We start from the raw sequence: 15773 nt of genomic DNA on the forward strand, positions 1-15773 counted from the left end.
TCTATACACAACAGCACTGCAGAAGAATAGCCAAAAGATTTCCTTTAGATTTTCTGAGAAAGCTTACACAAAAAGGCATTTACTTAAGATGGATAAACTACTACTAGAGATGTTAACACTCAAACACGAAAGCAACTCTCAAATTGCTTGGAAAGCTGAAAATACTGGCAAAACATCCTGCTTTTTTTTTTTTTTTTTTTAAACACTGCACATCCATCAAGACAGCAAGTGAGGACATGCCCACATGACAGTTGACCTCAGTTTGGCATTGGCATGAGGGAGTGACTGGAGTGCAGTCAGTCAAGTACCTCCCTAATGCCACCCTCGCCCCAGGCAATGCCTGGCCAAGGTGTATTACAGTTCATAAACACCTATACCAGCAGCAAAGCCAAATTAACGCTGCTTCAAACTCTGTTGCTGCATTAAAAATATTCATTAAAAACAATCACAAATATTTATTTTAATAACTGGTGATATTTATTCAATAGAATTTGATACAACATGAGATAGTTCATCTACCATTTCATGATTAGTTGGCCTTGTAAAATCCACATTACAGTTGACCTCAGCCAATGAACATGCCATCTCATCCGTATAAAAACACAGCTATGGGGCAACAGGGCAGACGGGCTGAGTGACAAGGGGAGAGATGGGAATGTAAGGGACAATCAAGGGAATGTTATTGCCGATTCTGTCCACAAGCCGGGCATGACAGCACGCACCTCTGTGGCTGGATGATATTCTGAAGTGAAATGAAACAGGGCTCTTCAACTCACACAGAAAAGGCACTTCTAAAAAAAATATAATAATAATAAAAAATGAAACTAGATAGAATGAGGGCAAACCAGAGTTGGACAAGTACTGAGACAGAGTGACTGGGGGCAGACTGACGTCACGTATATAATAGAAAAAACATTTGGGAATACATATAACTGATGAGTCCTTGAAATCTTCAACCACTCATAACCATCCGGACGAGTTCTAGGGGAGAGGGGAAAAAAGAAAAGAAATCAGCATTATGCTTGGTCATCGGTCTGAGAAAAAACATCCGAGCTTGGAGCAAACGCCACCTCCACCATCTGCCAGCAGTGCTAGAACCTGCACTCTTTTCCAAACAGCCTGTCAGTTCAAACAGACAAGGGCCTTTTCCTTATTTTTAAAATTGACTTTATATATCCTAGCATATTATGGGGAGAATTTCAATCCACACATTCACCAAATTTTCACCAAAACCCTTCCTCAGAATTTCCCCAATGACATGTCATTAACAAACATTTAAAGGGCCTACAGGCACCTACACATTTCAAAATCACAATGAGACAAATTCTTTGAATTTTCAGTGGAGTCTAGTCCACAATAGACTTCCTCCCAGTGTTCAGGAGGCGTCTTCCTCCGCTACGTTAGCACTACTCTCTGCTGGAGATGGACGCGGCAGCCTCAGTGATCCACAGAGACTCCCTATGTCAGTCAGAAGAGGGAATCTGTGTTAAAGGATTCAGCGTTACAGGCAGGGGCCAGGAATGAGGAGGGGCAGGAGGGGCTCTGAAGAACATCCAAGGCCCAGCCAGACCTCAGGAACTGGAATGTGTTGGGGTTAGCAGGCCCTTATAAGGGCAGTTCTACCACAGGAAAACAAAGAAAGGAGGCGAAGGAGCAACAGATCTGAGACATGAAGACAAAAACCAAGGGTCTACACTCCACCTACAGTACTTGCAATAGGTTCCATGAGGACAGACTGAGGCGGGAACTGAAGTAAACAGCCAAGAAAATTAAACTACTCTGCGATTTTGCTCAAGTTGGAACACACTACAGTAGAAGGAACGACAGCTGAACATTTGAGACCGCTGAAATGCCTTAGCTTACACCAATTTACACTCCCGCCCATATACTCTGATGCGTTCTAAGCTGAACGGTCTCCCCTTCTAGTTTAACACAGCGCCCTACTGCAGTTGGAGGCAGTGTCCTTGGGGTCGAGTCACGACAGCCATCCAGGCACATGCAGAGGTGCTACGTGCAGGCTGCAGTGTGGGGGGGTGTGGGGGGGCCTGAGGGTTCAGGAGAGGAAGAAGGGCTCTGCAGGACAGAAAGTTAAAGAACAAGAACCAACTAGAAATCCAAACCGCTGAACTAAGCAGCCTCTGACAACATCACAGCACAGAGATGTCCTACTCTAGACCACTGCTACCACAGCTTCCACTGTTCATTATACGTGCACTAGAGAGAAGAAACGGTCACGGTTGGGTGTTTAAGACTAGACCCAAACACTGAACGGTTTCATTTTTAATCCACAAATTCACAACTGCTTCAATATCTGTGGTACCGGTAGCTTAAAGTAGGAGCATTCTGAGTCATGATAGGTTGATAAGAGGGCCCCGCCACCCCTTCCTACACATCCCCCAGAGCAGGTGAGAGCCCACTGCTGGGATAGGTGCTGAGTGAAAGGGGAGGTTTTACGGGGGTCTGCTCGTACCCTCCGCTCAGCCGGACATGATGTGGCGGACAAAGGCTGTGGAAGAGGAACATGGAGGTCAGTATAGTGAACACACAAGGACACGCATGCGCACCCTTACGGCTTGGTTTACTATGACAAAACAAGTAAATCACATTCAAGATAACGGTCATGGTCTTTCGTTACAATTTGTCTTACCACCAAGTTGATCCAGGATATGATCATTCCAAAAGCAGTGTGATGCACAGTATAATAAGCATGTAACCACCCCCTCCATTACAAAGACATTGGCATGGCAACAAACTAGAGTAGATAAAAGTACTGGCGGGTGTCAACACTTCCATATATTTTGATATCTATATGACAGTTTATTAAGTAGTCAACGCACCTGCTTTCTAAACTCAGTGGGTCCAATCTGACCAGCTAGCAACGTTGACAAGTGACGCCATTAAACTAATTCTACTCCATTGCAAAAGGAAACTCCAGGCCAAATTATGGTCGCAAATGTTAAGGCTTTTCCTTAATAGATGGTCGTAATCAACTTTTTTTAATGTGACCTATAATGAGAACAATTCAATTGAAAAACAAACGGAAATCTTCGAGGGGGAAACATTTTTAATAAAAACCTTACAATAACCTGGTTGCATAAGTGTGCACACTTATAACTGGGGATGTGGCTGTGTTCAGAATTAACCAATCACATTCAAACTCATGTTAAATAGAAGTCAGCACACATCTGCCATCATTTAAAGTGACTGATTAAATCACAAATAAAGTTCAGCTGTTCTAGTAGGATTTTCCTGACATTTTCTTAGTTGCATCTCAGAGCAAAAGCCATGGTCCGCAGAGAGCTTCCAAAGCATCAGAGGGATCTCATTGTTGAAAGATATCAGTCAGGAGAAGGGTACAAAATAATTTCCACAGTGAAGACCGTCATCATCAAGTTGAGAAAATATGGCACAACAGAGACATTACAAAGAACTGGACGTCCATCCAAAATGTATGAAAAGACGAGAAGAAAACTGGTCAGGGAGGCTTCCAAGAGGCCTACAGCAACATTAAAGGAACTGCAGGAATTTCTGGCAAGTATTGGCTGTGTGCTACATGTGACAACAATCTCCCGAATTATTCATATGAATGGGCTATAGGGTAGGGAGGCAAGACAGAAGCCTTTTCTTAAAGAAAAACATCAACGCCCAGCTGAAGTTTAAAAAACAAACATCAAGTCGTCGTCGTCCCTCCCCCAAGTGTGTTATGGTCTGATGAAACCAAGGTTGAACATTTTGGCCATAATTCCAAAAAGGTATGTTTGGCACAGAAACAACACTGCACATCACCCAAAGAACAACATATCCACAGTGAAGCATGGTGATGACAGCATCATGCTTTGGGGCTGTTTTTCTTCATCTGGAACCAGGGGCTTAGTCAAGGTAGAGGGAATTATGAACAGTTCCAAATACCAGCCAACTTTGGCACAAAACCTTCAGGCGCCCGTTAGAAAGATGAAGAGGACCTTTCAGCACGACAACGACCCAAAGCACACATCCAAATCCACAAAAGCATGGTTTCACCAGAAGAAGATTAACGTTTTGGAATGGCCCTGCCAGAGCCCAGACCTGAATCCAACTGAACATCTGTGGGGTGATCTGAAAAGGGCTGTGCACAGGAGATGTCCTTGCAATCTAACAGATTGAGTGCTTTTGCAAAGAAGAGTGGACAAATATTGCCACATCAAAATGTGCCATGCTAATTGACTCCTACCCAAAAAGACAGTGCTGTAATAAAATCAAAAGGAGCTTAAACGAAGTATTAGTTTAAGGGCGTGCACACTTAAGCAACCAGGTTATTGTGAGTTTTTATTTTTTCCCCTCAAAGATGAAGTGATTAAAATGAAGTGCCATTGGAGTCCGATGACTAAATTATTTTTTTCAAGCTCAGGGGTGAGTCGCTATGGTTAGCCCAGCAGTTGAAAACACCCAATTGGATGGCACGGAGGTCCCGGGGATGCACATATATTGCCGGAGGAATCTTCCTTCATTTAGCCTACCTTCCACCAGTCTGTTGGATTTCCATCCAGCAGTGGTAGAACATCCTGCAGGAAGTTACTTCATCTCAGTAGCGCCTTTCTATGCTCCCGGTGACTGGGCCTCACAATGGAATGCTATATCCCGCTTCCTTCTAATTCATTAACCGCAAAAAACTTCACTGTCAATATTTATTGGCATCATATCTTTCCCGATTACCTGGCTAATCTCTTGCGTTACCCTCTGCCCGTTGTTGATTACAGTTATTTCTAGCGAACATCGATGTATGGTCGTTTGAGAGGACGATGTTTGTCAAGTAATACATGATTGGCGTAGTTGTGTTATTTATTTCCTGTGAACATTATTTTTTAGAGCGTTCCACACCCAACTACTAACATTCTCAATGTTCTCATTCTCAATTGTATTCTCAATGAATACTAAACTAAAATTCCCTTTGTTGATGAAATAATGGCCGTCAATCAAATTCTCACTGACAATTAATCGATCTTCAATTGATCATTAACATCCCTAGGCCAAACCCCTTTCTGATTTCAGTTGCGTTCCTAATTTGGAGTTTAAGCCATAGCCCATTTTTACATTGTAGCATCTAATAGAAGACAATCATCATCAGACTGAAAAAAATTATAATCAGCATCTTTCACCAAATCCAGATTTATCCAAATGATCAAAAAACAAAAAGGATAACAGAAGTGGTCAAGTAACTGCCCCACGGTACAGAGGCTCATGTGTGGCTAGGGGTTCAGGTTGCCCAGGGGACTCACAGGTGCTGGGGAGTACGTCCTGGTTAAACATGCAGTGATAAGAAGCAGGAAGGCTTGGCAAGATATGAGTCAGACTTTTAGAAGAAAAGACTTTCACAGCCCTAATCTCAACCAAAGGGGATTCCAAAATATTGTCTCAGAGTTGAATAGTTATCTAACCAAGGTTTATTATTAGATTTTTCATTTAAATCAAATGATAGAATGTTAGTTCCACAGGAAGGACAATGTGAAATCCAAGGTTGGATAATAACTATATCCAGTTTAAAGTAATGGTCCAGAGTTATGCCTTCACACCCATCAGGTTCAACTATCTACCTTCATAGTTGATGCAGCCATTGGCATCTTCGTGTCCCGCTAAAAGGGTCTCCACTTCCTCTTCTGTCATTTTCTCACCTGCAACAAAAAACATCCATATCATCTTGCAATGTTGCAAATAACAGACAAATTGAAAGAAGACTTAAAGGCAATCCCGTTTAAACTATACCTTTCCATAAAGCAAATGCATAGAAGGTAAACCCCCACTGGCAGGCAGACATTCCCATAAGGACACAGATACAGTGCTGCACAGTCTAATCTCAATGCAGATGAACTTACAACACATTAGTTTGTACTAGCGAGGTTAACCTTTTGCAAGGACAGGTGGGTTATCTACTGATGCAGGTAAACCGGTAGGATGTCAACAAGACGACGTCATCGGGCAAGTCGTATAACTGTCTTACTGACAAGACAGAACTCCAGGAATCAAATGAAGAGAATCAATATGGATAAGGGAGGGCATTGAGTCAGTAGTTTAGGTGATAACTGATTCCATTCCTGATTAGTGACAAGAGACCTTTGGTACCACTTTGGGTGTGTTTGATAAGGGGAAGAGGTAAACTATCAGGACTGAGAGGAGGAAATGTTTCTCTACCCAAATTGAATTAAAAAAGCCAAAAGGCAAACATGTCTCCCTTTCCAACAACATCCCAAGCCAGATCATTTGCCTCGGGTCTGGGATCAGACTGGACAGAAGGTGAACAAGCAAAACAGACATTCATGTAATTCAATCATATCATACAAACTGATCATGTGTTTGTGTTCCAGTGGTTCTAATTAAGACATGATGAGCCAGGTCTCTTCTACTCAACGGTTTCCACAGGCATATTAACTCATTAAGGGAAATTGAACAATTAACAAGGACAGAATATTCACTTTCTAAAGACAGAATTCCCCCCCCTTAAACTGTTGATAGAAGAGTAACCCACATTCTCATATGAATCCAACTCAAGTTTACAAAAGAGCCCCATTAGTCAGAATGTAGCAGTTTGACCTCATCTCCTTTGTTCCTTTACACATATACACAAGGGAGTATTGTTAGCTAGCTAACCTGCCTGGCTTTTATCGGTTTGTCATCCAAACTACTATTCAACTTTACAAAGCGTTGGGGCACATCCAAACATTATTTTGTGACATCATCTATGTTGTAATGTCCCCTAGCTTTGTCCAAAACAAACATTTAAATCGAGGCTAACCAAAACACAAAAATAAATAACCGCACACAGCTGTTACACTAACAGTTTAGTCTACATTTAGGAAATGCACAATGAGGATAAAACAAATTAGATTATATAAGGAATTGCTATAAAGAACTCTAATTTAGAGATTGCTTTTGAGACCCGGTTTAAATTTTCAACAAGGCCTGAAACAAGACTTTAGCGGTTATTAGTGGATGTGTATTATGAATATATTCACAGTTGAGTTCTCATGTTGGAGAGAAACTTAATATACTTGTTAAAGTTTTATATTATAGTAAAAGGATAAACAATGTGTGCAGTTGTAGGGAAATGAACCATAAAGGAAATGGAAATCTGGCTACTGCTTCTGATCAAGAGGTCTTACCGAGTGTTGTAAGAACATGGCGCAGCTCAGCGCCCATTACTGTGCCGTTGCCCTCCTTGTCAAAGACACGCAGACCTTCAACAAAGTCCTCAAAGGAGCCCTGGTCCTTGTTCTTAGCAATTGCCTGAAGCATGGGCAGGAACTGCTCAAAGTCCAGCATTTTGTGGTTCATCTCTGGGGGAAGGATACAAAGAAACGTCTTACTCTGCTAGATACTATCACTAAACAAATACTGTTACTTCACTAGAAACACAACAAAAAATGCCTGCATCTGCACAATCTAAAACAAGGCCACATTCTACAAGTACAGAGCTATTTTTATTTAGCCAACCCCAAAAGAGAACTTTACAAGCATTTCTCAATTGAAAAAGTATATAAAGTACAGTATCCACTCCCATGTACATGCGGCTTAACATTGTTTCTGTAAACGCTGATCTAGCACATTTTGTAAAATGAAGAACTAAATGTGCGCATCAACTGTAATTGAATTTAGATTATATGACCAGCACCATTGTATATTTGTATTTTAACTATCCATACATTGTATACGGTCCCTATTAAGTTGTCTACCGCTTGTAGCACACAGTTCTGGCGAGTTTCAGTGGTACCACTTTCTTGACAAAACCTGTGCATCTGTGGTACTTAATTTTCATTACACAAACCAAAAGGTTCACGTTCCATACAGTTGGAAATCAAACCCAGAAGAATGTAGTTAAACAAGTTATGCCTACATTTTACTCAACCCTATAATATGAAGCCATGCCTACATAATAAATGTTAGTCAAAATTTGAAGTCTATGTTCAATCTAGCCAATGGACATTAGCGGTTAGCAAGCATCACGTAGGGCTAACCTTCTGACTTAGGGTTTCCCAGGACCTTGAGAACCTCAGCGTTGACAGGGTTCTGGCCAAGTGCCCGCATGACATCACCACACTGGCTGTAGCTGATCTTCCCATCACCTGTCCTGTCGAACAATAGGAAGGCCTCCTTGAACTCTAACACACGGGGAGAAGAGAATTACAAAGGCACCAACGTTGGATTGAGCCTTAAAGATGTATTAAATGCAGGTTTTAAAAAGGGTTGTAATGACAACCCAAAGGCAAAAAGTGAGTCTTTACAACACATTACCTCTTGTAAATTATTCCAAAAATATAGTTATTACAAGCATTTTTACTTTATATTAATAGCTATTGTCTATGCATTTCCTCATTTGTTATGATTCTTGCCTCCCGTTACTGGTATTCGTTGCATCCCGACACCGCCAGTCTAAACAACACAGCAGTCACTTATTTACCCATATATGGCATTGACAGCAAACGCAGGCCGAATAATCTGTCATCCATCTTTTAAACAAACGCGAGCAAAGGAAATGTATCAACCGCGGTGAGGGGGAGAAAATTCTAAAAGGCCATTCTACAAAGGGGCACCATAGGCAATCAATAAGAACAGCAACACTATGTCGCTTCATGTCGTTCCTAAGGACACTATGCTTTGCTAACTTTATACTTTGCAAACAAGAAAATAGCTCGTCTCAGAGGTTTATTTGGGCCACGCCTTTTCTTCAAGAAGTAATTTAGTCATTTCCTTTTCTTACACAACGTCTGAGTCAACACCGGTGAAGGACTCAGAAAAGTACAATATAGTTGGTGGATTTAGTATGTAACAATATACCTACACATATTTAATAAAGTTCTGACTACAGGGGAACAAATTCACTTTCTTGAACGCAGTACTTCCGGTTTACTTTGATCTCTACGTAGCTGAACTACACTGGTAAATTAACATCGGCCCATTCGGATTAAGCATGCAAAGAAATACAACACAAAGAACCCAGTGCAAAATTAGTTGGTCAGTAACTAACGTTCAAAGTACAAAACACACGAATCCGCTGAAACCAATCAAATCCGCTGTGATGATCAAACAACCAGATTGACCATATCATGGGATTGATTTAGCCAGTAAACTCCTAAATCATTATATTAATTAATTAATATCACCAGTCTTCGCCGGCTGTATGTCTGAAGACAATGCAAGTTTTCGTGCAATAATTTTCCAATACGTTAAGCCAACATAAAACCTGGGCACTCAAACTCACCACATACCTAAAATAGTGCTGTAGGCTTCAGTTTAAAACAACTTGTCAGCAGGATAACTGCTTATCACACAAGACATACATGAGGACAGAAAAGAAACAAGTAGAGCTAATCCATAATCATGAATGACATGACTGATTAAGGGATAACTAGTAACAGCGTTAGTTTAGCAGCTAACGTCATGTAGCTAGCTAACATTGTTATCCAACCATTTACGTCGTTTACTACAATCATAAAACTAAATCGAACTCACCAATGATCTGGTCTTCTGAGAAGTCAGACTAGTTGAGAAAGACGGCAAGAAAACAATACACCATGTGATTATGGAAGATGAAGAGAACTGACAAAGCTAAGGTTAACTAGCCAGCTAAAATTGCTAGCCATGCCTGGTTTGAGAATCTGAACAGTGAAATGTGTCCAATGAATAAACCAACGCAGGTAGGCATTGGATACAGAAATTTAAAAGGAACATATGTTACGCTAGCAGTCTACACTGCACGTTGCATGCGTAAATATAAAAATCAGAAGAAAGTGAAGGCATTTACCATGTCTGGGCTTGGTTTGTGTCCTGACTATGGGCGGAGGTCAGTGGAATGTAGCTAGTAGAACCGAGTAGACTCACGGAGGCGAACGTTGACAAAAACGATGTGAGTGACGTCATGCAATTTAATTCATGCATTGCAGGGGCCAATCACTTCTCGCAGGCGTTGGCTTTCAGGAGTATTTACGGTAACTGCAAAAGACCGGGGCAAGAAAACTGTGCAGACATGGACTGAATATAATTTTGCTAGTTATCATGAGAACGATGTACAACAGCCTGTCATATGTTTTACAAATCCAATAGATTTTGCCTTGGAGATATAACCACTGATTAGGCGAGTAATCACCAGTAACCACATAGTTGTAACCAACAGAGGGATTACATTATTTATTTTTTTGCAATCTAGTGTTCATCCATTTTGGGATTTATAAATTGTGTATCCATTCAATCAGTCAATGATTCAAATGTATTTTATAAAGCCCCTTTTACATGGCAGTTGTTACAAAGTGCTTATAGAGACACTCAGGCTAAAACGCCAGAAATGTGACCTTGTCAATGATTCAACCCACTCATGTCAAGAACAGCGAAAGGCCTGACAGTGATGCTCTCTTAGGAACAGTATGGGGGAACACGAGTAAGCCAGTGACTCAGCCCTCATAATACCGAGATGATATCCCAACGGAGAGGGGAGGGCGTCAGGCAGAGACCACAAGGGCGATTTGTCAGTCCAGTACCACACCCACACAACCTAGCAAAAGTATTTAAAAAAATTTTAATTTATAATTAGTATGTCATCCAGGTAGCTGGAGAGAAGACTATTAGAATAGTCTAAATTTAGGTAAGAAAGGCATGGATCAAATTTTCTGCCAAATGTTTTGACAAATATGTTGAGTTCAATTAATTCTTGAACAATATAACTTACAATTGCCTCAGGCTTCCATCTTTTGTACCCAGGAGATATCCAAAATATCAGCTTGTTTGACTCTGCAGCAAAAGTACATATATCATACGCTTTCATAGCCGGAAATCATGGTGCAAATATCTTGATATCAGGGATGGTCAGTTCTTGTATCCATAGCACTGTCTTTACATTTTCAACAGCCCCACCCTGAGCTTTTGACAAACGGGAGGGAAATGTACTTTCCTATACATTTTACTGATTGTCGTAGCTCCAATTATGTAAAAATTAGCCATTGAATACAAAGGCTATCAAAACTTAAAGCCCTTTGGCAACTAAAGGAATTAGTCCTCCATGGCTGTGCTCGGACACACTGAAAGAATGTTTTTTAAAATACATTTTCCAACATTTCAGAAAAATCAGTTTTTCCTTGTTTGGGGTACTGTATGTAGATTGATTAGGGAAAACATTATTTCATCAATTTAATAATAAGGCTGTAAAAAATTAAAGTGGTCTGAATACTTTCCAAATGCACTGTATATCCACTGCATTAAATCTAAATGTTTTACATGTCTTTTAAGTAAAACATTTTAAAATTTCAAGAAACATTGAGATCCTGATGCTGGGTTGAATCAACATGCAGTGAATAAACATCTGAAAGGTTAAATCAGGGGTTATCTATAAATCTTTTACCAAATGGAAAACCAACATTTAAATGTATCCTAATCTAAGTATGTGGAGACAACATGTACAAAAACATGGTACCATTTGTTATTTGGGTGATTCAGGTAACTGCAGCATAAGCCATTTTATTATACATTAGTATTAGGCTCAGCTTCACACAGCAAGGAAGCACAATACAATGAAACTGGTTGAGTTCATAGCACACTTAGGACCCGCACCTTGGCCTAATAAAAAAAAAGCCAAACAAACAATCTTTAAGGTCTCTGAGAGGCTTTCCTGTCTCCTTCCCTATGCACAACCACTGATTGCCTCCCCACACTGAAAACGCACAAAGTCCAGGACACGTGCCCCTTGCTCCGTCAGGTACTGGGCCACAGTCCTGCTTGGGTCAGGGAGGAATGACTGGGGCAGCAGGCGCGTCTCTGCATCCCCACAGGGAATATCATCCATGTTACCTAGGGATACAGGGGCCTCTCCTACAATGTGCTGACCCAATTTCCTCCCCAGGATGCCCTGCGCCCCGTCCTTGCCCCCCTGGAACACCACCAGGGCACCGTATCTCCCCATGGCCACGTCAGACTGGCCTGCTACACCACCGTGGATGTAGGAGCCGATGAACCAGCCTGCAGGGACGCCTACTGTCACTGCCCGCCTCACGGACATGTTCTCACCGAGACGACCTGGCGGGACAGGAAATGCCGGGAAACCAAAATGTAATTAATAATCTTACATGAACAAATGCTTTCAATCAAGAAATAATGCTGCAAATATAGGTTCTTTAATTCAGAACTAAGCAAACACTCACCTATGGCAAGGGCCATCTGATCAGCCAGAGAAGCACCATCCCCCAAATTCAATTTAGATAGGTCCTCTGCTGCCAGGAGAGACTGAAACAAGGATAAGATTTTCCGTATTCCAACAGGCATGTACTGAGTGGAGGGTTTGTGAGGATGTGTCATACCTTCATGTATCCAGTCCGGCCGTCAGTTTTAACGTGGTGGTGAGCCATTGTGGCAAATGCCACATCCTTCACAAGTTGCTGGAACTTCTCATTACGAGCAACAAAGTCTGTCTCACAGTTCACCTGCAACACAAAGACATAGGGACCATTGGGATACAGACAAAGCTGATCATTACGGTGATGTGCAACAAAACCATTTCAATTATCTGATGGGTGGAATGCAAACCCTCCTCCAACACGTGGGTTGGTGGGTTGTTCAGAGAAATTACATATTGCAAGTCAGGAATGTTAATATTGTGTTAATACATGACATGGTTAATGATGTAAAGTGTTCACGCTGTAAATCTCATATCCAGTTCTTTATCGCCTGAACCCTTGGCCAATTTGCTTTGCTCACAGGGCTTTCCAGCCACTCATCAGTTGGCAGCACAATCAGGTCTCCAGGACAGATTGTGGTGGTCAGTTTGGTGCGCCAAAAGTGCCCTAATCCACCACGCCGCCTGCAAGGCCCCATGGGGTTTTTTACATACCAAAGTAACAACGCTGTGTGGTCCGACATCGTAATGAGGTTGTAGTCATGAGTGATTCCCCTTTAACTCCAAAAATTGTTGTTTTAAGTATTTTCAAACTGTTAAATGAATATTTTCCTAACTGCAAAAGGAAAGAAGAGAAACACACACAACGTTCATGACCTACGGTGACCTACCAGTGCAAACCACTGCCATCAGTGCACACGTACTGCCTCAGCATGAGTTCAAATCCAGCCTACTGCTCTTTCAGTAAAAAGGTTCTCTTCTACCTTTCATCTCTTTCCTGTCCAATAAAGCATGAACAAATGTATAAAGGAGAATGTCCCCATAGCCCATCCACCCAGAAAGGGCACATGTGCACCGAAAGGCATGACGCTTTTATCACAGTCTATTCAGTGGTAACTCAACACTATGGAGCTTTCTTTAGGACCATTCATGTAGGCTGAAATAATCTAAATCCAAAACAATAAATACAGTTGACATTATCTGGTGTGCACGTCTTAGTCGAGCAATTTCACATATAGCTACGATGTTTTGTGCACCAGTTACAGGAATTCCTGTTTGACAATGTCCAGACAAACATTTCATAGCTTACTATTTATAAAACAGATGCAACCAACCAGTGCAGCATACAACAGACGTAAACGCATTGCACAAAAAGTATCGTTTTTAGCTATCGTTGCTAAGTCATTAGCTGCTAGCTGAAGCACAAGTTTTCAAAAAGCCAGCTGCCTCATGCCGGCTGTTGCCGCAACACCTCCAGACTCCTGTGTCATGCTAAGCACAGCACATCAAAGGTAGCTACACCAAGAAACATTTTCTACTAAAGCCTGATTTCCGATGTTTTCACACTTAATATTTGGGCAGCATATCTACAAGCTTCAGCTGAATGACACAAGCTAAACTATGTTCACCTCAGCACATGCAGACCGCTAGCAGGTTTAGATTTGTCGTCACCCAGCATCATGACCACAATGCCAATTCGTGCATATTGTAAATGAGCTTTTCAGCACTGCCAAATACTTTGCGTTAACAAATAACTTTTGTAACTAGCAATACTTTTTGGAAGTAAACACAATAAATACATACCGTTTCTCTCATTGAGTTCTGGTGGTGTATGGACAACTTAGGTAATAGTGACAGCCTAGTAGCATTTATTCTGAAACTTTGTGATTGGTTCACCAAAGAAAGTATTGCACGTCGAGACCTTAAAGCCAAAGCCGTAAAGCACAGTGAATGAAAATGCTGATTCCATTTTCACTACGCCAGAGGTACAACTTTATCAAAATCACTTGCCAGAAACAAATTTACCATTCAGAAAACTAAGTTTGCTAGTAACTCACAACATGGTCAAATTGGCAGATTTTAGGATGGCTATTAAAGTGGCATATTCGAGTTTACTGCAAATCAGGTGTATTAAACATCAATGTAATTATTGCACATAGACATGATTAAGCAGGATGAGAAAGTCTCTCAGTAAGAGACTGAGTTCTGCTTACCTCCACCATGACGGCAGCTCTGCCTCCAACAAACAGGCCGATCAAGCCCTCCTTGGCCCTCCTCCCCTCCAGCTTGCTGGCCTTGCTCCAGCCTTCCTTCTGGGCCTGCTCATGTAACCAGGTCTCTGCCTGGGTTGTAGAAAAGGGGAGATACAATTACACACATAATTTTTTCAAAAATATATACAGCCAATTCAAGTATTGAAATTGTGCTAAACAATGAATGAAAATAAACACAAACAATGGGACATATTCTGGGCTCCAGCATAAGAGACATTTTCATTTAAACACAATTTCTCAAATACACGTAGTCTGATTTGTCTTGAAAACATAGGTTTCTAAAGTATTGTCAACCCATATTTCTTTGACTGTTGACATACACAGATCAGGTAAAGGATATATATTAAAAAAATACATTCAAAGCAGAAAATACCAATAAGCACAGTCAGGGCAATCATTAAAACGTTTTAGGTGTTGAACGGTGGAAAATAAGTATATATAACAAATTGGGCCATCTACCGAAAATACAAATACATAATGACAAAACACAAGCACGTTCCTATTGCGGTTGGATTGAACATTTTCAGAGATCTGCAAAACAGAAGAGATGTTTACCTGTATGATGTCATTATCAAATGTTTCCAATGCCTTCTTGCAGTTAACAAACGTGTAACCAGTGCTTTTGCGTAGTTTCAGAAGGAGCTCTTTTTCTGCCGCTAGAAGTGGACATCCTGTGTGTAAAGACTGTACATACTGAATGTTGCAGACCTGGGGTTGGGGGGGGGAAAATACTACATTTCAGGGAAGCCAGTAGTTTCATTCCTAACAGAAGGATACAGCATTCCCTACGATATACAGTAATGACCTCTGGCCCTAGGAAGATGTTCACATCCAACAATCTACCGTAGGTGTTAAATTGCTTCCTGCTGGAATTTTAGGTCTACCAGCTATTGAACTTTATTGTCCCAGTCGTGCTTAGATACCTGGAAATGTTGGTTAGAAAATCTTGCTACTTTTTAATCTACGGAGTCTAAACTAACTGTTGGTTAACGCAAGCTAGGTAGCTACAGTACTGTTACCTAACGTGACTCAAATCAACATCCAACAGCAGATTCAGAAAGAACAACCACTGAAAGAATGATAGAGGCCAGCGAAGTTCTCACCTACCTTTGAGAACTCTGTTCTGATTGATCTGAACAAATACGTTATCGACATTATTGGAACATTCACAATTCAAAGCTCCAAATGCTCATTTAAAAAGCCGGAATGTCATTGACCCACGCTTAGTACGGAACATAAACATGGCCAAACAAAACCTATTATTACCAAACGCATTTTTATTGAGCATGGAAATTAAATTTTCATTTTAGCGCCATCTATCGTACTGGAGGTGGTATCACATTGAACCCAAAATCACCACTTTGTGATAACGC

At 41.1% G+C, this 15773-nt stretch overlaps 2 protein-coding genes across 4 annotated transcripts; both read right to left on the reverse strand.

Moving 5' to 3' along the window:
* Nucleotides 1-454: 454 nt before the first annotated feature.
* myl6 (myosin, light chain 6, alkali, smooth muscle and non-muscle) lies at nucleotides 455-9884 on the reverse strand. Of its 3 annotated transcripts, XM_010881539.3 has the most exons (7): nucleotides 9773-9884; nucleotides 9481-9508; nucleotides 7986-8129; nucleotides 7134-7307; nucleotides 5571-5648; nucleotides 2471-2506; nucleotides 455-981 (listed from the first exon to the last, which is right to left on the reverse strand). In XM_010881539.3, the coding sequence occupies exons 1-6, from the start codon at nucleotides 9773-9775 to the stop codon at nucleotides 2478-2480; spliced, it is 456 nt and encodes a 151-aa protein (XP_010879841.1). In that variant the 5' UTR covers nucleotides 9776-9884; the 3' UTR covers nucleotides 455-981; nucleotides 2471-2477.
* A 1392-nt stretch (nucleotides 9885-11276) lies between these two features.
* tsfm (Ts translation elongation factor, mitochondrial) lies at nucleotides 11277-15645 on the reverse strand. Its single transcript, XM_010881540.3, has 6 exons — nucleotides 15508-15645; nucleotides 14956-15108; nucleotides 14341-14469; nucleotides 12312-12434; nucleotides 12156-12237; nucleotides 11277-12030 (listed from the first exon to the last, which is right to left on the reverse strand). The coding sequence occupies exons 1-6, from the start codon at nucleotides 15553-15555 to the stop codon at nucleotides 11639-11641; spliced, it is 927 nt and encodes a 308-aa protein (XP_010879842.1). The 5' UTR covers nucleotides 15556-15645; the 3' UTR covers nucleotides 11277-11638.
* Nucleotides 15646-15773: the final 128 nt, after the last annotated feature.

This window comes from Esox lucius, chromosome 17, assembly GCF_011004845.1.
Source record: "Esox lucius isolate fEsoLuc1 chromosome 17, fEsoLuc1.pri, whole genome shotgun sequence".
Taxonomy (NCBI): Eukaryota; Metazoa; Chordata; class Actinopteri; order Esociformes; family Esocidae; genus Esox; species Esox lucius.